We start from the raw sequence: 18973 nt of genomic DNA, 5'->3' as shown, positions 1-18973 counted from the left end.
TACAGAAATGTGAAACTCTTTTTCTAAGTATATGCAAAGAAGCCAAAGTACCTCTTGAAGTTGTCAGACGTACTCCTTAAGGTACATGAGCTAAAGGTGGGTGGAGAACTTTGTATTATATTACAAACTTAATCATTGTGGAACTGCCAGAAAATAAAGTGGTTTTTCATGATAAAAATAACTAGTCAATGCAACAACGGGAACATACACCAAATGCAAAAGCCTTCTTACATTGTTGTTTATACTTCATTAAAAAAAAGAGATACAAGACCGTGGTAAGCCAGCCTGCTTCTAAAACAGGTTCAGTAGACTGATCTTTTGGCTGGCTTCACACCTTTGCATTCCAGTAACTGTACAAGGCATGCATGCATACAATGACCCCCTGATGCACTAAAGCATTGCAATGCACGGTAATGCACTACTGTAACGACATAACACACTGTGAGAAATCAAATGTGCCGCTTCAGTGGACTCTAGGAGGAAAATCTTTGTTTTAAGGCTGTCTTGACCACTTTTATGAAAGGAAAAGTTAACAGCACAAAGGGTTCTACCCTTCCAGAGGTCATTTAGCATTCCTCTGCCATGCAATCATGCATTCCCCTGGCGTCCCCTTGTAGCACTGCTGCCCTGTCCCTCAGACTTGAATCCCCTGTCTGTTCCTGCTCAGACAGACCTATCAAAGACTGTACATACACCATCTAGCTATTCCTCACTCCACTGGCTTACCTTGTTCCTTGGTGGAGCCCCCCCTGTCTTCTGCGTGAAGACCTCCTTTGTCTCCTGAGTTGGAGCCCAGAGCCACAGTCAGGTCACCCTGTCTCCTCAGCGGAGACCTCCTCTGTCTCTCAAGGTGGAACTCTGAGCCACAGTTTGGTCAACCTGTCTCCTTGGTGTAGACCTCCACTGTCTCTCAAAGCGAAGCCCTGAGCCCTTGTTTACATGCAGAGCAGACGGAACGCATTATCCCAACCTAGGCAAAACCACTTCACTGGTGCTCAAGTACTACATTTTAATGATAGAAGGAGCTTTTTAAAAAATGTATACAGTTGCTGTGTAATGTACGTACATTTCATTGCTGAGAATTCATTTTTCTTGGTTTTGGCATAATTGGTTCTCTCTGGTGTTAGAAATGCAACAACATATATTGATTAACTTTGTCTTTTGAACTGTAGATGGCGCTGTAGTGCAATGTTAGTCTCTATGTACATGCTTATCTATGATACAAGGGAAGTGTCTTATTCTGGATGTTGTTGGGAGATTAAAGTGTCCAAACTGTTAAATCTGCAGTTCACCAAAATACCCAGAAGGTGGCAGTGTCTGCATGGGGAAGAAAACATAAATGACTATTTCTGACTAGTCTGTACTGTATAATGATACCGAGTATACACAATATTGCCAAAAGTATTAGGACGCCGGCCTTTACACGCACATGAACTTTAGTGGCATCCCAGTCTTAGTCCATAGGGTTCAATATTGAGTTGGCCCACCCTTTGCAGCTATAACAGTTTCAACTCTTCTGGGAAGGAGTCCACAAGGTTTAGGAGTGTGTCTATAGGAATGTTTGACCATTCTTCCAGAAGCGCATTGGTGAGGTCAGGTACTGATGTTGGATGAGAAGGCCGGGCTCGCAGTCTCCGCTCTAATTCACCCCAAAGGTGTTCTTGTTCTATCGTGTTGAGGTCAGGACTCTGTGCAGGCCAGTCAAGTTCCTCCACCCCAAACTCCCCCATCCATGTCTTTATGGACCTTGCCTCGTGCAGTACCGATAATGATCACACCGTGCCTTATAATGATACCGAGTATATATACACCGATAATGATCACACCGCACCGTATAATGATACCGGGTATATATACGCCGATAATGATCACACCACACCGTATAATGATACCGAGTATATATACGCAGATAATGATCACACCGCACCGTATAATGATACCGGGTATATATACGCCGATAATGATCACACCACACCGTATAATGACACCGAGTATATATACGCCAGTAATGATCACACCGCGTCGTATTTAAAGTGACATTGATTGGCATATTGTTTTGCATTCCTATGGTGTATGAGCAGTGTGTGCGATGTCATAAAGCCCTGAGGCTGGCACACCTCTGCCAGGTAACACGCAGACAGGTAGGTGTAGATCAGGTTGTGTCTCCTCCTCTCTCCTCAGTGGTGTGATATGGATCCCTCCTCCTGCACCTCTCCCAGGTGACACCCAGCATGGGGTAGGGGCGGATGATGTGGGTCAGTGCCAGCTGGCACCGGTGTATTCTGATACACAACCTGCGTGTGCAGTTTTAGGGCCACCAAGACTGAACTTGTCTTCCTCTGTAGGGGGGACTAAGGAGGCAGCAAGGATCAGGTACACGTACCTTGTCTAACCTGATCCTCTGTGAGGAGCGCAATTATATAGAGTGCAACAATAGAATTATATAGAGTGCAACAATAGAATTATATAGAGTGCAATAATCACACACATGATCCTATTCACAAGAGCTTTGTATAAAGGGAACTGAAAACCCTTCATCATTGTATTAAAAAAAAAATCAATCCACCCAGACGTCATATTTTAATTATAGGTGAACTGAGACAAAGTCTTCCTTATCACAATGACTTCTCCATAGGTGTGGAAAGAAAGTGCTGGACCCGTAAGGTTATTCTCTTGCTGTTCCTCATCCAACAGAAGCTAAAGTAGAACTGAAGTCAAAACATTTTCGTTTTGGATACAGTAAGGGAGGCATATAACCCCTGTCACCTTTTTTTTGCCATTGGGAAGATTTCCCTTCACTTCCTGTCTGATAACCACAAAAGGAAGTGAGAGGAAATCCCGCCAAAGAGAGGGAAATCAATGGTGGTCACCAGAACTAGTGTCCCCATTGGTAGATTTTCCATCTATTCCTGTTCTAGGGCCAACCCACAATTTGGGATTTTCATTCACTTTCCAGGACAGATGCAAAGGGTGTCAATATATAACTACAGCCGCCTCACTTTTTTTTTTCTTGCAGCCGCCTCACTTTTTTGTGGGACAGGAGGGGGCGTGGAGGGCCATTGAAGTGAATGGCATAGTAGCCACGCCCTCCAGCCGCAATGCGATCTGCCGCACGGGATCGCACGGCACATTATGCTGCATTATGCTGCATTATTTTCATTGCACCAGACCGCAGGCATAATGTGCGGCCGATCGCATTGCGGCCAGAGGGCGTGGCTACAGTGCCATTCACTTCAATGGCCCGCCACGCCCCCTCCTGCCCCACAAAAATGTGAGCCGGTCGCAATGCGAGGCAGTGCGTTCTGGCCAGGTGACAGTGATGTCACACCCTTAACGAGCGTTCTGCACCAGTGCGCCGCCATTTTGTAGTAGATCTTGGTATACACCAAGATGGCAGCGCTCGAACATGGGGGCGCCGCCATATTGGTTTATACCTAGATCTGCTCCAAAATGGCGGCGCCCTGGGGCAAAACGCGCCGGCGGCCGATGCGGCCGCCACTCGTTCTGCGGTTTCAGTGTGCGGTTTCGGATTCGGAGGCTCGTTGCCTCCGAATCCGAAACAACATCAAAATTTGTTTCCTTTGACAAAACGAATGAAAAGGTTTTTCGTTTTAATTAGTTGTTGTGCACATGTCTAACATCTAATGCAAACCAATGGACCTCCATAAGATGTGATGAGGTCAGCGGTCCGTAGACCACCGGAGCCCAGGGGAGAAGAGGCTGTGGGGACCGGTCTAACATCCCGGCAGGAGAGAGGATCAGGTGAGTAGATCTTCTTTATTTGAGCCCCCTAGACAAAATTAGCACTTAACCCCATGCAGTGCCGGGAGTAGCCCCACTGCAAGGGTAAGTTTTTAGTTTCTTCTTTAAATACTTATTTTTGATTGGTTGTTGTGGAAGATGAGGCCGCGTAGCTGACACAGAAAGGAACGAGGGAGAGTAGGTGGTTTCTTAGCTACATATGTATATTGTAGGTTGCAGGAAGCATCAGATATGTTAGTGTGTGTATATATATATATATATATATACAGTATATATATACAGTATATATATATCACCTGCACATTGTGTTCCTGTTATAAATTCCTCTCACCAGGGAGACACATGAAGGTTAACTTGTAGCTTGGTGTTCAATGACACTGCAGATCTTATGTAACCCAGTGAACTGGTTACCTGGTATTCTTCTGGCAATAACACGTGATTAACAATTTCACCGCTGGCAGAAGAAAGCTGCTCCAGTTTAAGGTGCGTTATCTTCAAAAAAGTTTTTTTTTTAAATACCAAAATGTAATATAAGCAGATTCGGTCATTATATCAAATCTGCTTTTTAAAAAAAAATAGGAATCTGTACTTACTGGTGTATTTATCATAAAACCTGCAATAAGCAATTATTTCCTACTATGACCAGGAATCACAACCGGAAATAAGTTATTTCAGGGAGGTGCCCTTCTCATTTCAGGGAGCCCTCTGTCTGCCCCTTCTTTGCTATCTGCCATGATTTCACGGGGGGTAGGGGGCAACAACAAGGAAGAGAGCATCCCCCTGAAATGATGGCAGATAGCAGAGAATATAATCCTTCCTTTTTTGTGTTCTGACTGCCGTCAGGAACTAGATCGAGCAGAGTAAACCTTTCGGGGAGAAAATGTTTCTCTCCCGGGAGTCCGGGAACCGCTATCTGATAGCGGGAGACTCCCAGAACATCCAGGAGAGTTGAGATGTCTGTATCACCCACATTAATTTCCATTCGTCTGTTTTCTGGAGTAAAATCTCACTGCTGCTGTCAGAAAAAAAAAAAAACACAGCACGGAAAGGTTTACTCTGCTAGATCAGCAGAGTAAACCTCTCGGGGAGAAAATGTTTCTCTCCCGGGTGTCCGGGAGCCGCTATCTGATAGCGGGAGACTCCCAGAACATCCGGGAGAGTTGAGATGTCTGTATCACCCACATTCATTTACATTCGTCTGTTTTCTGGAGTAAAATCTCACTGCTGCTGTAAAACAAAGAAGGAAAGGAACTTCCTTCTGTTAGCATACCAAACAGTATGCGTAAAAAGAGGAACTCCGGGATTTTCAAAAGTTAACCCTTGCAGTGGGTCTACCCCTCGCACTGCAAGGGTTAAAGTGGACCTTTAAACTCAAAAATCAAATTCTACCAATGCAACCCTCTATGTGTGATAATAACATATACATGACAGGTGTAAAATGCTGTGATTACGAAATACTGACACTTGCAGAGCATTCACTTCCTGCTTTGAAAGGGCAAAATGACTTCAGTTTGCCAAAGCAATGCACACCGGGATTGCCTTATCAGTAGAGCATTGCTGGGAAATCTCATCTGTAATCTCACGAGATCTCAGGGAAAGGCATTTTCCTTCCCTGAGATGATGTGCATGATCACATGTCCTAGTCACATGTGCCAGAAATCCAGGAAGTAAAAGTAGACCTAGTAATCTGCCCTTCGTAAACATGGCCACTGTCGGAAGACTGGGAAAGAAAAGAGACATAAGGTATGCAAAGAATACAAAGCCGGGAATTACAGGTATCTAGACGTATGTGTTTATAGATTGTCATTACTAAAGATTTCTGAAGGTGTGTTTGTTGTTACTTTAAGTGCTCATCTTGGTCTAGGGGCTAGAATAAAAGAAGATGCAGTATACTCACCCGATCCTCAATCCTCCCCAGACCATGGCTCCCCACTCGCTGAAAGGCCACTGCCCCAACCCTGGACCCTCATATTAAAAGTCTGATGCTCTACCGACTGAGCTATCCGGGCTCTGAGATGCTCTGGCGGACAGCGATCCAAGCTGCTTGCTATTGGACGTCTACAGCGGAAAAACCAGAAAAATTGAGAGACAAAAGAAGCAGTGAGTGGAAGCGGAAGCTTCAGGGATGCCAAGGCTTGCCAGTCCTTCCCTCCCATCCATTATCCTGGGACAGATTGGAGAAGGAAGAAAAAAAGGGAGAATTTCACCTGCGAGCGAGAAAGCTCGCCTTGCAGATAGGGTCCATTCCGGTAGGGGCAGAGATCGCACCAACTTTGGGACTTAGTTTTACCTACCGATCAGTGCTCTTGCACCGAGAGCAAGGACCTTGCAAAAAAGCCACCGCCGCAACGGAGACTTTGTCCCTGGAACCAGAGTTCCCAGGTCTGATGCACTAAAAGAAATCAGCTTGGGGCTCTAACAACTGCCTGGGGGTGACAATTCCTAGAACTTGATACTTTAGGTGTCTGAAAGAAATGTTGGTGTGGACTTGGTTGCTCGGCACCTTCCCGCTTGAAGTATTCTTTATTAGTGACTTGATTGCAAGTAAAGCAAGCTCGCCTTCACTCACGTTGTGCCAGGTCCAGTAGAGGAAAAGTGGGCATACGGCGGGGTATTGGGAATAGTTTTCAATTAGCAATAATCACGCCTCGGATGGAACTCATTGGCTATGATACTGCCACTGCGCAAAGCTAACCCATCCAGTGCCAACCAACAGGGGTGCAACTAGAAATCACAGGGCCCTATAGCAACATTTTGTATGGGGCCCCCCCTAAACTGCCCCCCCCCCAAAAAAAATGGAAAAAAAACCTTCCTCCAGCACATGTTCCCGTGCCTGTGCCATCTCCATCTCCTTCTTTTCTGCTCTGCTCCTGCTGGCTATGATGTCAGAGACAAAGAAGAGATCACTCCACCAATCAATGCTGCACAGCCCACCATAGACCCTGCAGAGCTCACCCGAGACCCCCACGCAGCCCACCAAAGACCCCGTACAGCCCACCTGAGACCCCGCTGCTAGGCCCCGGCCTCCTGCTCCTCCACCTCCTCTGCCTGGCTTCTTGCTCCTCCACCTCCGCTGAGCCCGGCATCTTTCATCGCCGCTGCCACCGGGCCCAGTCTCCTGCACAGCCGCTGGGCCCCAGTCTCCTTCACCGACACCACTGGGCCCCGGCCTCCTTCTCTGCTGCTGAGACCCGGCCTCCTGACCTGGCCCCCCCTGACCTGAGCTCCATAGCAACCGCATATATTAATTCGTTATTTTGGATTTAGACGAATTGCCGAATCAACGGCATTTAGTGATTCAGCAAGTTCGTCCGAATCTGAATGTCTAGTATTTATAGTGCAGGTAGACAATATCAGCCTCCCGGAAGAGGGAGGGTAGGGATAAGGTGCTAGTCAGGTCTGTATGTGTTGACAGTGAACACGCTGACAGGAGAGTGAGTAAGTGAGTGATGACCTCATCAACGTGCTTCTTTTTCTCTGGGGCTGGGGGCATGTTCGCAATCAATCTGTGCTGCTGCAAATGTTGAGAACCTGGCTGTGCTGTCTCCAACCGGTACCTGGATCACAAGGCTGGAACCACAGAATGTATTGATCATTTGGAAGGTAAAACTCACCTCATGTGTATATTTTAACTGTGTGTTTAAGGTTTGCCTGGAGTTTAGCTTTAAACTGCCGGGTTGTAAATTCCTGGCCATGAGTCCCATACAAGAATACTAACAGCTGCCAACTACAAGCCTTCTATAGCTTGAAATTATATCTAACATTGATGGAGTTGTAAAGTCCAAGCATATACTACCCTGCTATAAAATCAGCGTTGTAATAGGAATACATACTAGGGCTGTTTCTGATAATACAATCAAAGCTTACATGAAATAATCCCTTTTATGTAGTGAGTGCTGCCTTCCGTCTGCCCATCACTTTCACCAACTTCCTGGATTCCCAGTGTGCTTTGCGTCTCTTTCCCTGCTGCTTCATGTGATGCAATCGCCCTTTCTTAAGATCACATATCCCATCATGCATGGCTTCCAGCAAGCAGTGATAATGTTATATTATTCAGATGCTGAGTTGTAGTTCAGAAGGCTGACAAGTCATATTCACAGAGCTGAGTGAAATTGTGTTGAGTGCATTGAGGAAGTACATTGGTCATAGCCCAAGAGCCTGACAGCAGTACGAGAGAGAGAGATGGGGACCCAGCTGCATTCCTGATCCTGCCGGGTCAATATCCCCTCCTCTCCTTGCTTGGGTCCATCACCAAGATGTCTGCGGGCAGTGAAGTACATCACTGTGCATGCGTGATGACGTCACACCACAGACGCCATCACGCATGCCCGGCGGCCACACCGGGTGATACCCACCCTGGTGCCGCCGCTGACCTCAGCAAGCCCATATAGGTCAGGGTCCCTCAAACTTTAGGCCATGTAGTGTTATTTGTCCTTTTTTGCATATCGTAGCTTACACGCCCCTTTGCATAAAATAAAAACACACGACTCAAAAGGATTTGAACAAATAAATAAATTATATATTAAAATTCTTCTTTTCCCATCATCATATACATTTATATACAAAAAAAACAACAAAAAACCGTATACAATACAACTGTACAGAACTTAATATTTACACCCTTCGAGGGGGGAAAAAAAATAAAAATCTCTACAGGTTCAGGCAGATGGTTTTGATTTCAATACTGTAATACAAGATTGGCTAATTTCTACAGAGAGCGAGAGAGAGGTCAGCGAGCATTTAGATAAGGCCTAAGTGTGGTGGAGATAATATCCTGTGCAGCCGTGAAAGCGATTTCAAGTATAGAAGAAAAAGATTTTTTGTTTTATGTGCCAGTTGCAAATTAAGGCAGATTGGTCGCCAAAGATCAGGCTGAACGTCTTGTTTCACAGTTCTCTTAGGTAGCACCACTTTCAACAGTTTCTATTTTCACGTAACCGAAAAATTATTACTAAAGCTTAAGAAAGAGCCAAACTTTTCCAGATTCCATAGTTCAAAACTTTTTTTTCTCCGTCTGCCGTCATGCCCTGTGGGATACAGGCAGTTGGCTCAAGCAATGACGCCGGACAATCCAAAGCTGTGCAAAAAAAAAGCCACAATGCAAAATAATAAAAAAAAACTAAATACAGAACACTTGAGACGAAGAACAAAGAAAGTGCAAGGGGAGGTACGTGGATTTTTTTTGTTTAGGGAAACAGGGGATCAGAAGCAAAAGGTGGTGGTGGACGAGGCACTTTTGGGTGATTGGCGGCCTGTTGCGGCTTGCTGCCTTGTAGTGGGAATGCTGAGCATGGGTCACAAAAATGGCTTTACTCCGACCCCGAGATGTTGAACCTCAAGGCAGTAAACACTTCGACGCCCTGAGGAGATCCCAATGCACGCTATTCTCTACAAAGCTTTGTGCGCTATTCCTTCTTTTCCCTCCAGTTTCAATTTATTTCTCCACGTTTTAGTGTTTTTTTTTAAGAACGGTTTTGTGCTTTTTAAAACATAACAAAGATAAACCCCAGCAGGTACGTCACATTCAGTCCTTCATAGTCCTCCAGTGCTTTTATTATTATAATTTTTTTTATGTAATGTAACTTCCAGTCTCTTCCCGTCCCCTCAGACACCTCATCAGTTTTCTCCTTCGTGGCTCGAAGAACCCTTCACATGTCAGAAAGAGGCACCGAGGTGGGACAAAGTTGGCACGACTTTGAGAAAGTGTCTTCATAAATAACCCAAAACAAAATTTGTAACTAAAGTTCACATACATAGTGGATGGTTTGGTTCATAAAAAAAATAAAATAATAATAGTTCTGGATAATCTCTGGGCTGTGCCGGCTGGCGCAGTGGTTTGAACGGGTATCTTTTGGTTACTTAGCAGTCATTGCCCCTGATATAGTTGAGCAGCAGAGTTGTGGTGTTAGGCACGGTGGTCGAGGGTTGTTCAAGCAGCATCGTCTTCCAAACTCACCATCTGTCTCTGAAAAAGAGAGCAGGAATCGCTGATTTAGCACATGGCAAAATACTCAGAAAACTTTAATTCCACCCTTCTGTATTTGGATGTTAACATGGACGTTCTGGGAGGTTAGGTTGCAGAATAATAAGGTGTCACTTACATATATATCCTGGGATAGCTGAACATAGGGGAGACAAACTCCTGACAGAAAATAGTAGGGACCAACCAGATCTAAAACCAGGTTGTAGGCCATATGTCACTTTGCTATTGCAGCTCTTTAATGTGTCATTCTCAAGTCACTATCATAACCTAACCATCTAGAGACACAATGGTAACAATTAAAGCGCAGGCTCTAAATATGGCACCTCCATAATACAGTAAAACTGCCATTGTTATGAGAATCATGTTCTGTATCTACCGCCTCTCCCTTTTTCCTATTTTAATCTAGAAGTTGGTTGCCTAGCTTTACAAACCAATTGTAAACCATCCTATTCACTAGGGGCTCTATTGAGGACATATTGTCCTTTGGCCTTGGTGTATTATCTACTACGCATCTCATCTATTAGGCTTTCAACCATACAACATTATCCAATACAACATTATCCAATATATTACCGATGGGTAGGTGTATCCATCCTGACTTCTGCATATGTGGATCTCATCGTCTTCTGTGGTTTTCTGGTACACAGGATTGTCAAAGTGGATAGTGTTGGTGTTCTTAAGCCTCCAATTTCTCCATACCAGGAAGCCTCCAAAGGCGAGCAGGCAGAGAATGACTGGAAATAAAGAAAGAGACTTTAGCTTGATACAGAAGTCATATCTCCACAAGTAAAATTCATTACTGCTGGATCTCATGATCATTTAAAAACAAATATCTTGCTGGACCCAAAGCAGAGGGCAGATCATATCAGAGCAATCTAATTGGACATTTTTGACTATATCACAAATGTTTTGGACCAGAGTGCTGCTAAGGACATATCTTGATTTAAGCAAAGTTCGACATAATGATCTCATTATGATCTCATGAAAAAAAAAAAATGTTATACGAGCTTGGATTTAGCCCTTGGGTGCAGGGGTGTAACCACAGATCATGGGGCCCCATAGCAAAATTTTGATGGGGTCCCCCAGCAGCCTCCCTACTGTCAATGATTTTAAAGTCAGGTAGCTGGAGAGCTGCCTGTATAGTCCCCACCCCTACCCTCCACCCCGAATATCTGATGTCAGCTCTTCTTGATTAATAATGTCAGCAGCAACTTCTGCAATGCTTATTGGGGCCCCCTTCCACCTCCAGGCCCCATAGCAGCTGCATGGGCCGCTATGGCTATTGTTACTCCACTGTTTGGGTGGTTCAGTGCATGAGAATTTGGCTAAGGGATAGATATCCTCTGTGGTTGTTCATTCAGTACAGAGACCAGCCACTAGTGGTGTACCACAAGGCTCAGTATTAGGTCCTGTTCTATTTACTCTGCTTGTAAGGCTCCATTCACATATAGCATTTGCGTTTCCCGCGCGGTTTTCCTTGCAGAAGACCACTCAGGACGCAACGCTATATATGAAACAACTGCACGGATTCCGCTCGTTTGTGGCCATTATATGCAATAGTCTGAACAATGCACATTGAAGTGCATTGTTTTTTCTGTTTGGAGCAGCTCCGCGCATATCCAGACAGCCGCTCCAGTGTGAATGGAGCCTAAATGGTCAAACTGAAGGTTTAGTGGGCAAAGCATATCTTTTTGCTGATGATACAAAAGTGTCAACTAGGGTTTATATTCCTTATCACCAAAATCTATCTTAAACCGTCTAATCTTGCTGATAATTAATTAAATGTCTTAACTTATCATATACATACTTATTTCACTACTGCCATTGATAACTAAGCTACTAGAGAAAAGACGTGCCGAGAATTCCCACAGATGAGTTGTGAGCGCACATGAGGCAGCATAGATTAGCTCTCCACTGATGGCATGTGTTGCCTGTCTGTTGGGTTGGTTCAATAAACAGTTCTTTGATATAAAGAAGACTTATACTGCTATGAGAATAAACTGAAACACAAAAGGAGAAGTTACACTTACCAACAGGAATGACGGCATAAATAGCATTGGAATGGGTACGGAATTCTGACGTTTCCATTTTTACGTCAATGTTGTTCTCCACTGTAAGAAAATACATGGCAAAGGTTAGTGATATGTTGCACCCATGCTTGCAGTGGTGTGACGCTTAATGTCTATTAAGTTTTATGTCCCCACTCATTGTTGTCTTTATGTTTGCATAATCTGTTCTGAGTCCACTATCATTGGAGTGTTCCTAGCTGTTATCATAGAATAACAGGGGAAATAATCAGCAAATAACATGACTCTTCCATGAAGTAAAAGTTCTGATTAATATGACATTTTGGTGGCTCTTTTGAAAAAGATTTAGAACTGCCATGGTCTTTTTCATAGCTGGTCCCATATATGAGCTATCATTGCAACCTCCTATCAGAATGAAGAACAATTAATGCATTTTCCCCAGCTGTGTATATTAGGGCTGACCGGCTGTCTCAGCCGCCAGAACACCTCTGGAAAGAGAGGCAGCTTAGCTGGAACAGACTGCGGCACTAATAGTCCTGCAAATGTATGAGAAATTACTCAATATTCTGTCTGCACAGATCTAAAATATAGCCAGTGGCTGCTGAAGAAAAATTGCTTATAGGGACTGATATGAAGTTTTAAGACACTTCATTCTTCTCTGTGTCAGATCAGACTCATTGTGATGAAGTCTAAGTTTGAAGACCCAGCTCTTTCATAAATGAGGACCTATGGCTTGGATTACATCGGATACTAAAAAGAACATCTTATGAGTTCTACTACAAGAGATGCTGGAGGAGACTGGTACCTGGATGTGACACTGTTGTATGTTCTGGGGTAGTGAGTTCAGGATTTGCTTTCTCAGTCTGAGGCCTTTCGGTTTTAACGACTGGTCGGCTTGTGGTAAATGAAACAGTGGTTGTAGGCCTTGTGGTTGGCTGCTTGGGCTTGACAGTAGTGGGCCTCCTTGGTGTAGATGTCATCTTGGCAAGAATAGTACTTCTGGGAGTGGTGACCGGGGAAGGCGTTGTCGTGACTGGAGTGGAGGTGACGTTAGTGGCATCTCGAGTAACAAGTTCTGAAGAGACATGAATACATTAGTGACACTCCTCGGCACGTCTACAGAGAATTCATAGAGAAGGCTTTCTCTAACTTCCACATCATACTATTGCTCAATAACTTACCTTTCACACAGCTCCTCATATCTGGCCCGAGGTATTCTCCATCAGGGCAAGCACATGTGTACTTAGGTGGGTGTGTGCCGATCTGTGGAGCAGGCAGGCACAAATATTCACAGCCGCCATTGTCAAGGTGGTGAGAAGCACACCAGTTATCACCTGAAGGTTACAAAGAATGGAATACATAAGATACAATTAAAATAAACATAGTTGCATAGAAAAAGTTTTTTTTCTAAAGCACTACAGCAGTTTCTTGGGACATTCCCTGTAAAGTGTTATCTAAAGTCAAATTTAGCTTTAGATACGCTGGTGAAGGGTAATAACCCCCGTTGGGATTTTATCGCTGCCTTTGTCTCCGCTAAGGATATTCACTCCCTCTACAAGTCCTCACCAAGACTTAAAGTGAGGGAAAAATCCAAAATTTTAATAGGTCACCAGAAAAGGAATAGAGAAATCTTCCAAAGAAGACACTTCATCTGGTGACCACTAACGGGAGATTTCCCTTCACTCTGGGGAGACTTCATCTCCTTTCCTCTTGTGTCTACAGGCTACCTGAAAGAAAATTTCCCTAAAACGGCACACATGGCAGTGACAGCGGTTTTCATCATTCTCCAGTTTTGGCTTTAGATACACTTAGCATGAGAATCTTGCCATACATTACAACATATGCTTTGTTTTTTCTTAAACATACTGCCCCCAGGAAGGATATCACCCCCTCTTTAATTCCAGTGCAATTTAAAGTGCAAGTTCGCCCTAGAATTAACCATATCAACATGTAACAGCCATATAACGTAGGTACCAAGGTAAATGCATAGCATCATGCTTGACTTCAGGGTTGCATGGTGTCACTGGTAAATAGCCGCCAGGTTTCCAATGCTGTTTGTTAGAATCCAGCGCGCGGACAGTAGTCAAACATGGTGCTGTGCATTTATCAAGGTACATGTGTTATATGGCTGTTAAAAGTTCATAAAGTAACTGCAACATTATATAGTTTTGTTGCCCTTCCACCTTACTGTCCCATTCCAGAAGCTGAATTTCTCCTTACCTTCAGGCTGTCCTCGGTTGTGATACAGGACAATGTCTTCTGGGGATTGAAGGTCTGCAGCAACCTTTACTATTTGGTTTCCCGTCAGTCTGTTTGCACTGAATATAGCTTCATTGTCAATATCAGTCCAGAACACAAGATCCTATAAAATGGAGAAAAAAAAACAAACAATCAGGTTAGTGAGAAGTCAGACCAAGCAAAATTACCAAAAGCCAGTCAATATTTGTACCAGAACAGTACAACCTGTGACCCACGGTGATATCAGACAAAGATAAATATGCAAATATTGACAGAGACAGGGGAATGCTGAATAGTTATTTGGATTAGATACAAACAGTCGGCAAATGTGGTAAGACTTTAATGTGTAGTCCTCTTTTTGTATATAGAGGTAGGCTTGTGATACACCTGTAGACCCGTCTGCCTGAGTGTTCACCTTTACAGCATGTAACTGCCCATGTATGACCTTTCATGATGATGGCCAAATCTGATAGACATCAGTGGCCCAGGCAGGTGGTGAAATAGTACAAATGGTTTCAACACTTGCACAATAAAATCCTCCAACCAGCTAAAACATAACCGATAGGTTTTTGGCTTAGGTGTGTTGCCATCTAACCATTTTTTTGCAGAAAATAAGCTGCCCAGATCTGAGGAGACAAGAAGCAAATGTTCTCAAATGATAAGGGATTTAATCTCACCTCAAAGATGGTGAGACCAAACGGGTGAGATAAGTGTTTTTCATCGGATATGACCATCCTTCTGTTTCCTCCAGCAACATCGATGCTAGATAGAGTATGCAGCTTGGAATCCACCCAATACAGCCGCTGATTGATCATGTCTAAAAAGTAAACAAACAGATTTATAAATTATTAATGACCACAGCACTATCAAGCACACATTAAACACACACTAATGGGCAGCTATAGACCTATACTTCACTCACCCAGAGTAATGCCATTGGGCCACTCAATGTCGTCACTAACAAGAGTTTGTCTGGCAGCGCCGTTCAGGCCTCCCTTCTCAATCTTGGCAGGAAAACCCCAGTCAGTCCAGTACATGAAGCTGAAATACAAATATGAATACAGATATAAAGCTACAGCCGGTGTGTACAAGGAAAGTAATACAGCTAGATGTGGCAGCTCTTCTATCAGAGCGGTTGTAAGCGTTAGAATCTAAAGTCAACCACCCTCCTCACAAGCTCATCTTTCCCACTGCCACCCAAAAGAAAGTCCCACGAATGCTTCAAACTGACTTGTCAAAGCTTGCACAGGGCTATGGAATCCTGACAGCACTGGACCAATCGCAAGGCACCAGCCCCGTCCCATTGGAGAGGTGGTGTGAGTCACACGCTCACTCATACCTGGAAGCACCAGGTTTTTTACATTGTTTTGCACAAATGAAAGGAGTAGGGCAGCTGGAAGGGAAAGGTGAGTATATGCAGCTGGGGAAAAGGGGGAATTAAGTGACTATTTTCCTTTACCCATGCAGGGTGAAGGAAGGATTCTCTTTAACCTCTCCTGCTTGGTTTGCATTTTCACCTAGAATTATGCCTTTATATAAGTATTGGACAAATGGCAGATCACCATTGCTATTTGAAAAGAAAACACATTTTATTGGCTTCTTACACACGCCAACAGGCCCTATAGCTGCATTAGTTGGCTCCTGAATTTAAGTGATTTTTAACCCTCACCTTGTATCTTACTACTGCAGCTACTCTATGTGCTACAGCCAATTAAAATGTAGCCCTGGTTTTCCAGGGAATGTCAGAAAATGAAAGTAAGGTATTATGGAAAATAGAGTATAATCGTTTTTACAGTAAAGAAGGACAATATCCCTCACCCTTTGGTAGGATCCACCACAATGTCACGTGGCTTAGCCAGGCCTTCTGTGTGGAGAGTTTTACGTTTGGTTCCAAGTGTGTTGGCCACAGAGATAGTGCCATAGACAGAGTCTGTCCAGTAGATGTTGGCATGGATCCAATCGACAGCAATACCGTCTGGGGCTTGGATCTCGTTTCCAATCACAGTCTCATGGTGAGAAAAGTTATGAGCCTTGTCCATGAAGGCACTGTAGAAGAAGAGAGAGAGAGGAACTTGATTAGTTCTAATCTTTGTTACATAACTCTTCTCGGTTGAATGTTTTTCCACGTAACATCGGTCCCTCCTGCCTTACCTGTAAATTTTCTTCTGCGATAGATCAGACCAGTAGATTCTTTTGTTGGCTATCTCCATATCTAAAGCCACCACATTCTTCAGACGAGGGATGAAACTAGTGTACTCTCGCCTGTCCAGCGTCATCTTCCTTACTTCATGGCGGTTGGTGAAGAACAAGTATGCCACCGTTCCTAGAAAGAGAACGATACAGCATCTTCAGATAGATGTCTTCACAATGCCATTTCTGTGCAGTCAAGAATGTGACAACTCAGCATGTGGAAAGAAACGATGGGTGGCCTTAAGGTGTACTCACCGATGCCCTTGCAGGAGCCAGTTGCTGGATCTATTTGATAGCCTTCATTGCATTCACATTTGTAACTTCCTTCGAGGTTAATGCAAATCTGACTGCAAATGTCAGGATTTTCACATTCATTGATATCTGAATGAAACAAAGCAGAATATTATTTTAGGAGAGTACAGAATTCAAGGGTTTTGCACAACTACTTCCTGTTATTGCTGTCTGAGGAACTAATTGATTCCCCCATCACTTCCTATCCTGATGGCATCCTGTCACACCCTTACTGCAGAACAAGTGAAGAAAAATCTCCCCAGTGAGGTTCTAATCCCTTTCCATGCTTCTTAAAAAGAAGATGTCCTCTTACAGAACGTGACAGACAAGTAGTCAGGCAATATTTACCCAACAGATCAAGACATTTCCAAAGCCAAGCTGACTAAAGAAAATATATAAGTGCTACAAGTATACTTATAAACACTCGAAGATAAGAGTGTTGGTATAAGCTGACAGTTCTAATAATTCAATAATAAAGGAACAGAATTTCCTGGTTCCCCATTCTATAATTAATTGTCTATATGATCCAATGGACTGAGCTCCACTTTACAAGTCGTGCCTCTTGATGTTCAGCTTGAAAAACTGCTACAGGTGTAATTGTATAAAAAAAAAAAATAGTCAAAGGAAGCCCCAATTACCTTCACATTTCCTTCCATCCACGAGTCGATAGCCCTCTGTACATAAACACTCATAACCGATCTTTAGGTCTTTGCAGATGTGTGAACATCCACCATTGTTCTTCAAACACTCGTTTTCACCTTCAGGAAGGAAAGAAGATAGTCGTTTTAGTGGGTCTAGATGAAAATCTGTTCAGAGATTACAGAGAAGGAAGGTGTTGTAAATATCGATCTACTGAACAAATGGGAGACTTACCACATTCCTTTAGGGGCTCATCGCTCCAGTCTCTGCAGTCTCGTACACCATTGCACACTTGGTCCATGTTGAGACACTCTCCGCTATGACACTTGAACTTGTTTGGACCCCCACATTTTGTCACTGAAAGGATAAAGAGAAGCAGTTTATAGCAATATAGAACAGATGGGTAAAAGAGAAATAAGCATGATGATTAAGTCTCAATTCACACCACTATGGGGAAAGCTTGCAGATCGAACGTGTCTGCGAGCGAAGTTCACAGTTCACAGTAGATGGAGCCGAGGAGCACAGGAAATTGGCTCCTCGTTCAGGGACTGGGACCAATGAGTATTTATGTGGTATGATGTTCTTTGTAAAGCGCTGAGACTAAACCAGATTGGATGCTTACCATTTACACATCCCATCTCATCACTAAAATCGTCACAGTCATGTTCTCGGTTGCACTGCAGACTGCCATGAATGCACTTGCCGTCATTGCATTGGAATTGATCTGGGCTGCAGGTTGGTTTTTCTGTAAATACACAAGATGCATAAAAGTTAGTCAGCCACATATCACTTTGCTGTCACTCATTAGTAAGATGGCCGTAGAGACCTCTCATACATACCACAGTTTTTTTCATCTGACTTGTCTTTGCAGTCAAAGCCTCCATCGCACTTCCAGCTCATGTGTATGCATTCTCCGCTGCCGCAGTGGAACTGCAGTTTAGAGCAGGGTTTGTCTGTCTTGATTGGCTCTTTCCCTTCACAGTTTTCCTCATCGGAGCCGTCTTCACAGTCTGGATCTCCATCACAGGTCCACAGCTTAGGGATACAGACGGTGGAGTTCTTGCAATTGAAGAAGTTTGGATTGCAGGTTGGGGCTGGACAAGATTCTTCGTCACTGCCGTCATCGCAGTCGCGGTCCTCGTCGCATACAAATTCCAGGGAGATACACATTCCACTCTTGCACTGATACTGGTTATCGGAGGCACAGGGCTCGGGAGCTGCAGAAAATGAGACAGGCCAGTTAGACGTACCGCACATATACCATCACTAGACCCTCACCATTGATGTTTTATGACTTAACATGTTCAGTGCTTTCCTTTAACATGATACACATGCATGTTTAACGGTTAGCATGGTATTTTATCAGTTATGTCTATAGGCAGCAGATATTAATAAAACTGAACTCCAGGCAGATATGAAAGACACAAATTAATGAAGCTCTTTATCATTACATTTATTTTTTAAATGCAAGTTAGCGAGAGACGCAGCACAGTGACAGTGCTCATAAACTAACAAAGGACATGCTGATATGAGGAGAAAGCAGGGTGACAGAGAGATGAGCTCATCAGTCTGCTGCTTCTCCTTCATTGTCCATTCACAGGCTGGGGGCGGGACAAGACCTGCTGTAAGTGTTACTTAACTGCAGCAGAGCGGAATCAGGTCTCCTGTCCTGCCAGGCCGGATTGTGCTGTGTGGCAGAGCTGTGTAAATATGCTTATATATATATAGATATATATGTATATATATCTATATATATATTTACAATTTTCCATATATGTTTTTTTTCAACTGGGCTTTTAAATGGTTGCCTGGAGTCAGTGGCGTCACAAGGGGGTGTGGCCTG

The 18973-nt window shown here is 43.8% G+C and overlaps 1 protein-coding gene across 1 annotated transcript in view; it reads right to left on the bottom strand.

The window, feature by feature from the left end:
• Window positions 1-8578: 8578 nt before the first annotated feature.
• The window catches only part of LDLR (low density lipoprotein receptor), a 22787-nt gene continuing 12392 nt past the window's right edge, over window positions 8579-18973 (bottom strand). Inside the window, exons 4-18 of the mRNA XM_018570673.1 lie at window positions 17970-18347; window positions 17753-17875; window positions 17365-17487; window positions 17130-17249; window positions 16456-16581; window positions 16162-16333; window positions 15829-16056; window positions 14933-15051; window positions 14688-14827; window positions 13993-14134; window positions 12954-13106; window positions 12578-12847; window positions 11776-11856; window positions 10319-10479; window positions 8579-9727 (exon numbers count right to left, since the gene is read on the bottom strand). Of these exons, the coding sequence (XP_018426175.1) occupies window positions 9692-9727; window positions 10319-10479; window positions 11776-11856; window positions 12578-12847; window positions 12954-13106; window positions 13993-14134; window positions 14688-14827; window positions 14933-15051; window positions 15829-16056; window positions 16162-16333; window positions 16456-16581; window positions 17130-17249; window positions 17365-17487; window positions 17753-17875; window positions 17970-18347 (2372 nt within the window). The 3' untranslated portion in view covers window positions 8579-9691. The remainder of the gene's footprint in view (window positions 9728-10318; window positions 10480-11775; window positions 11857-12577; window positions 12848-12953; window positions 13107-13992; window positions 14135-14687; window positions 14828-14932; window positions 15052-15828; window positions 16057-16161; window positions 16334-16455; window positions 16582-17129; window positions 17250-17364; window positions 17488-17752; window positions 17876-17969; window positions 18348-18973) is intronic.

Source organism: Nanorana parkeri, unplaced genomic scaffold (genome assembly GCF_000935625.1).
Source record: "Nanorana parkeri isolate BGI_ZX_2015 unplaced genomic scaffold, ASM93562v1 scaffold1570, whole genome shotgun sequence".
Taxonomy (NCBI): domain Eukaryota; kingdom Metazoa; phylum Chordata; class Amphibia; order Anura; family Dicroglossidae; genus Nanorana; species Nanorana parkeri.
Note: the sequence above shows the minus strand (reverse complement) of the source record. Positions and strands in the feature narration are given on the sequence as shown.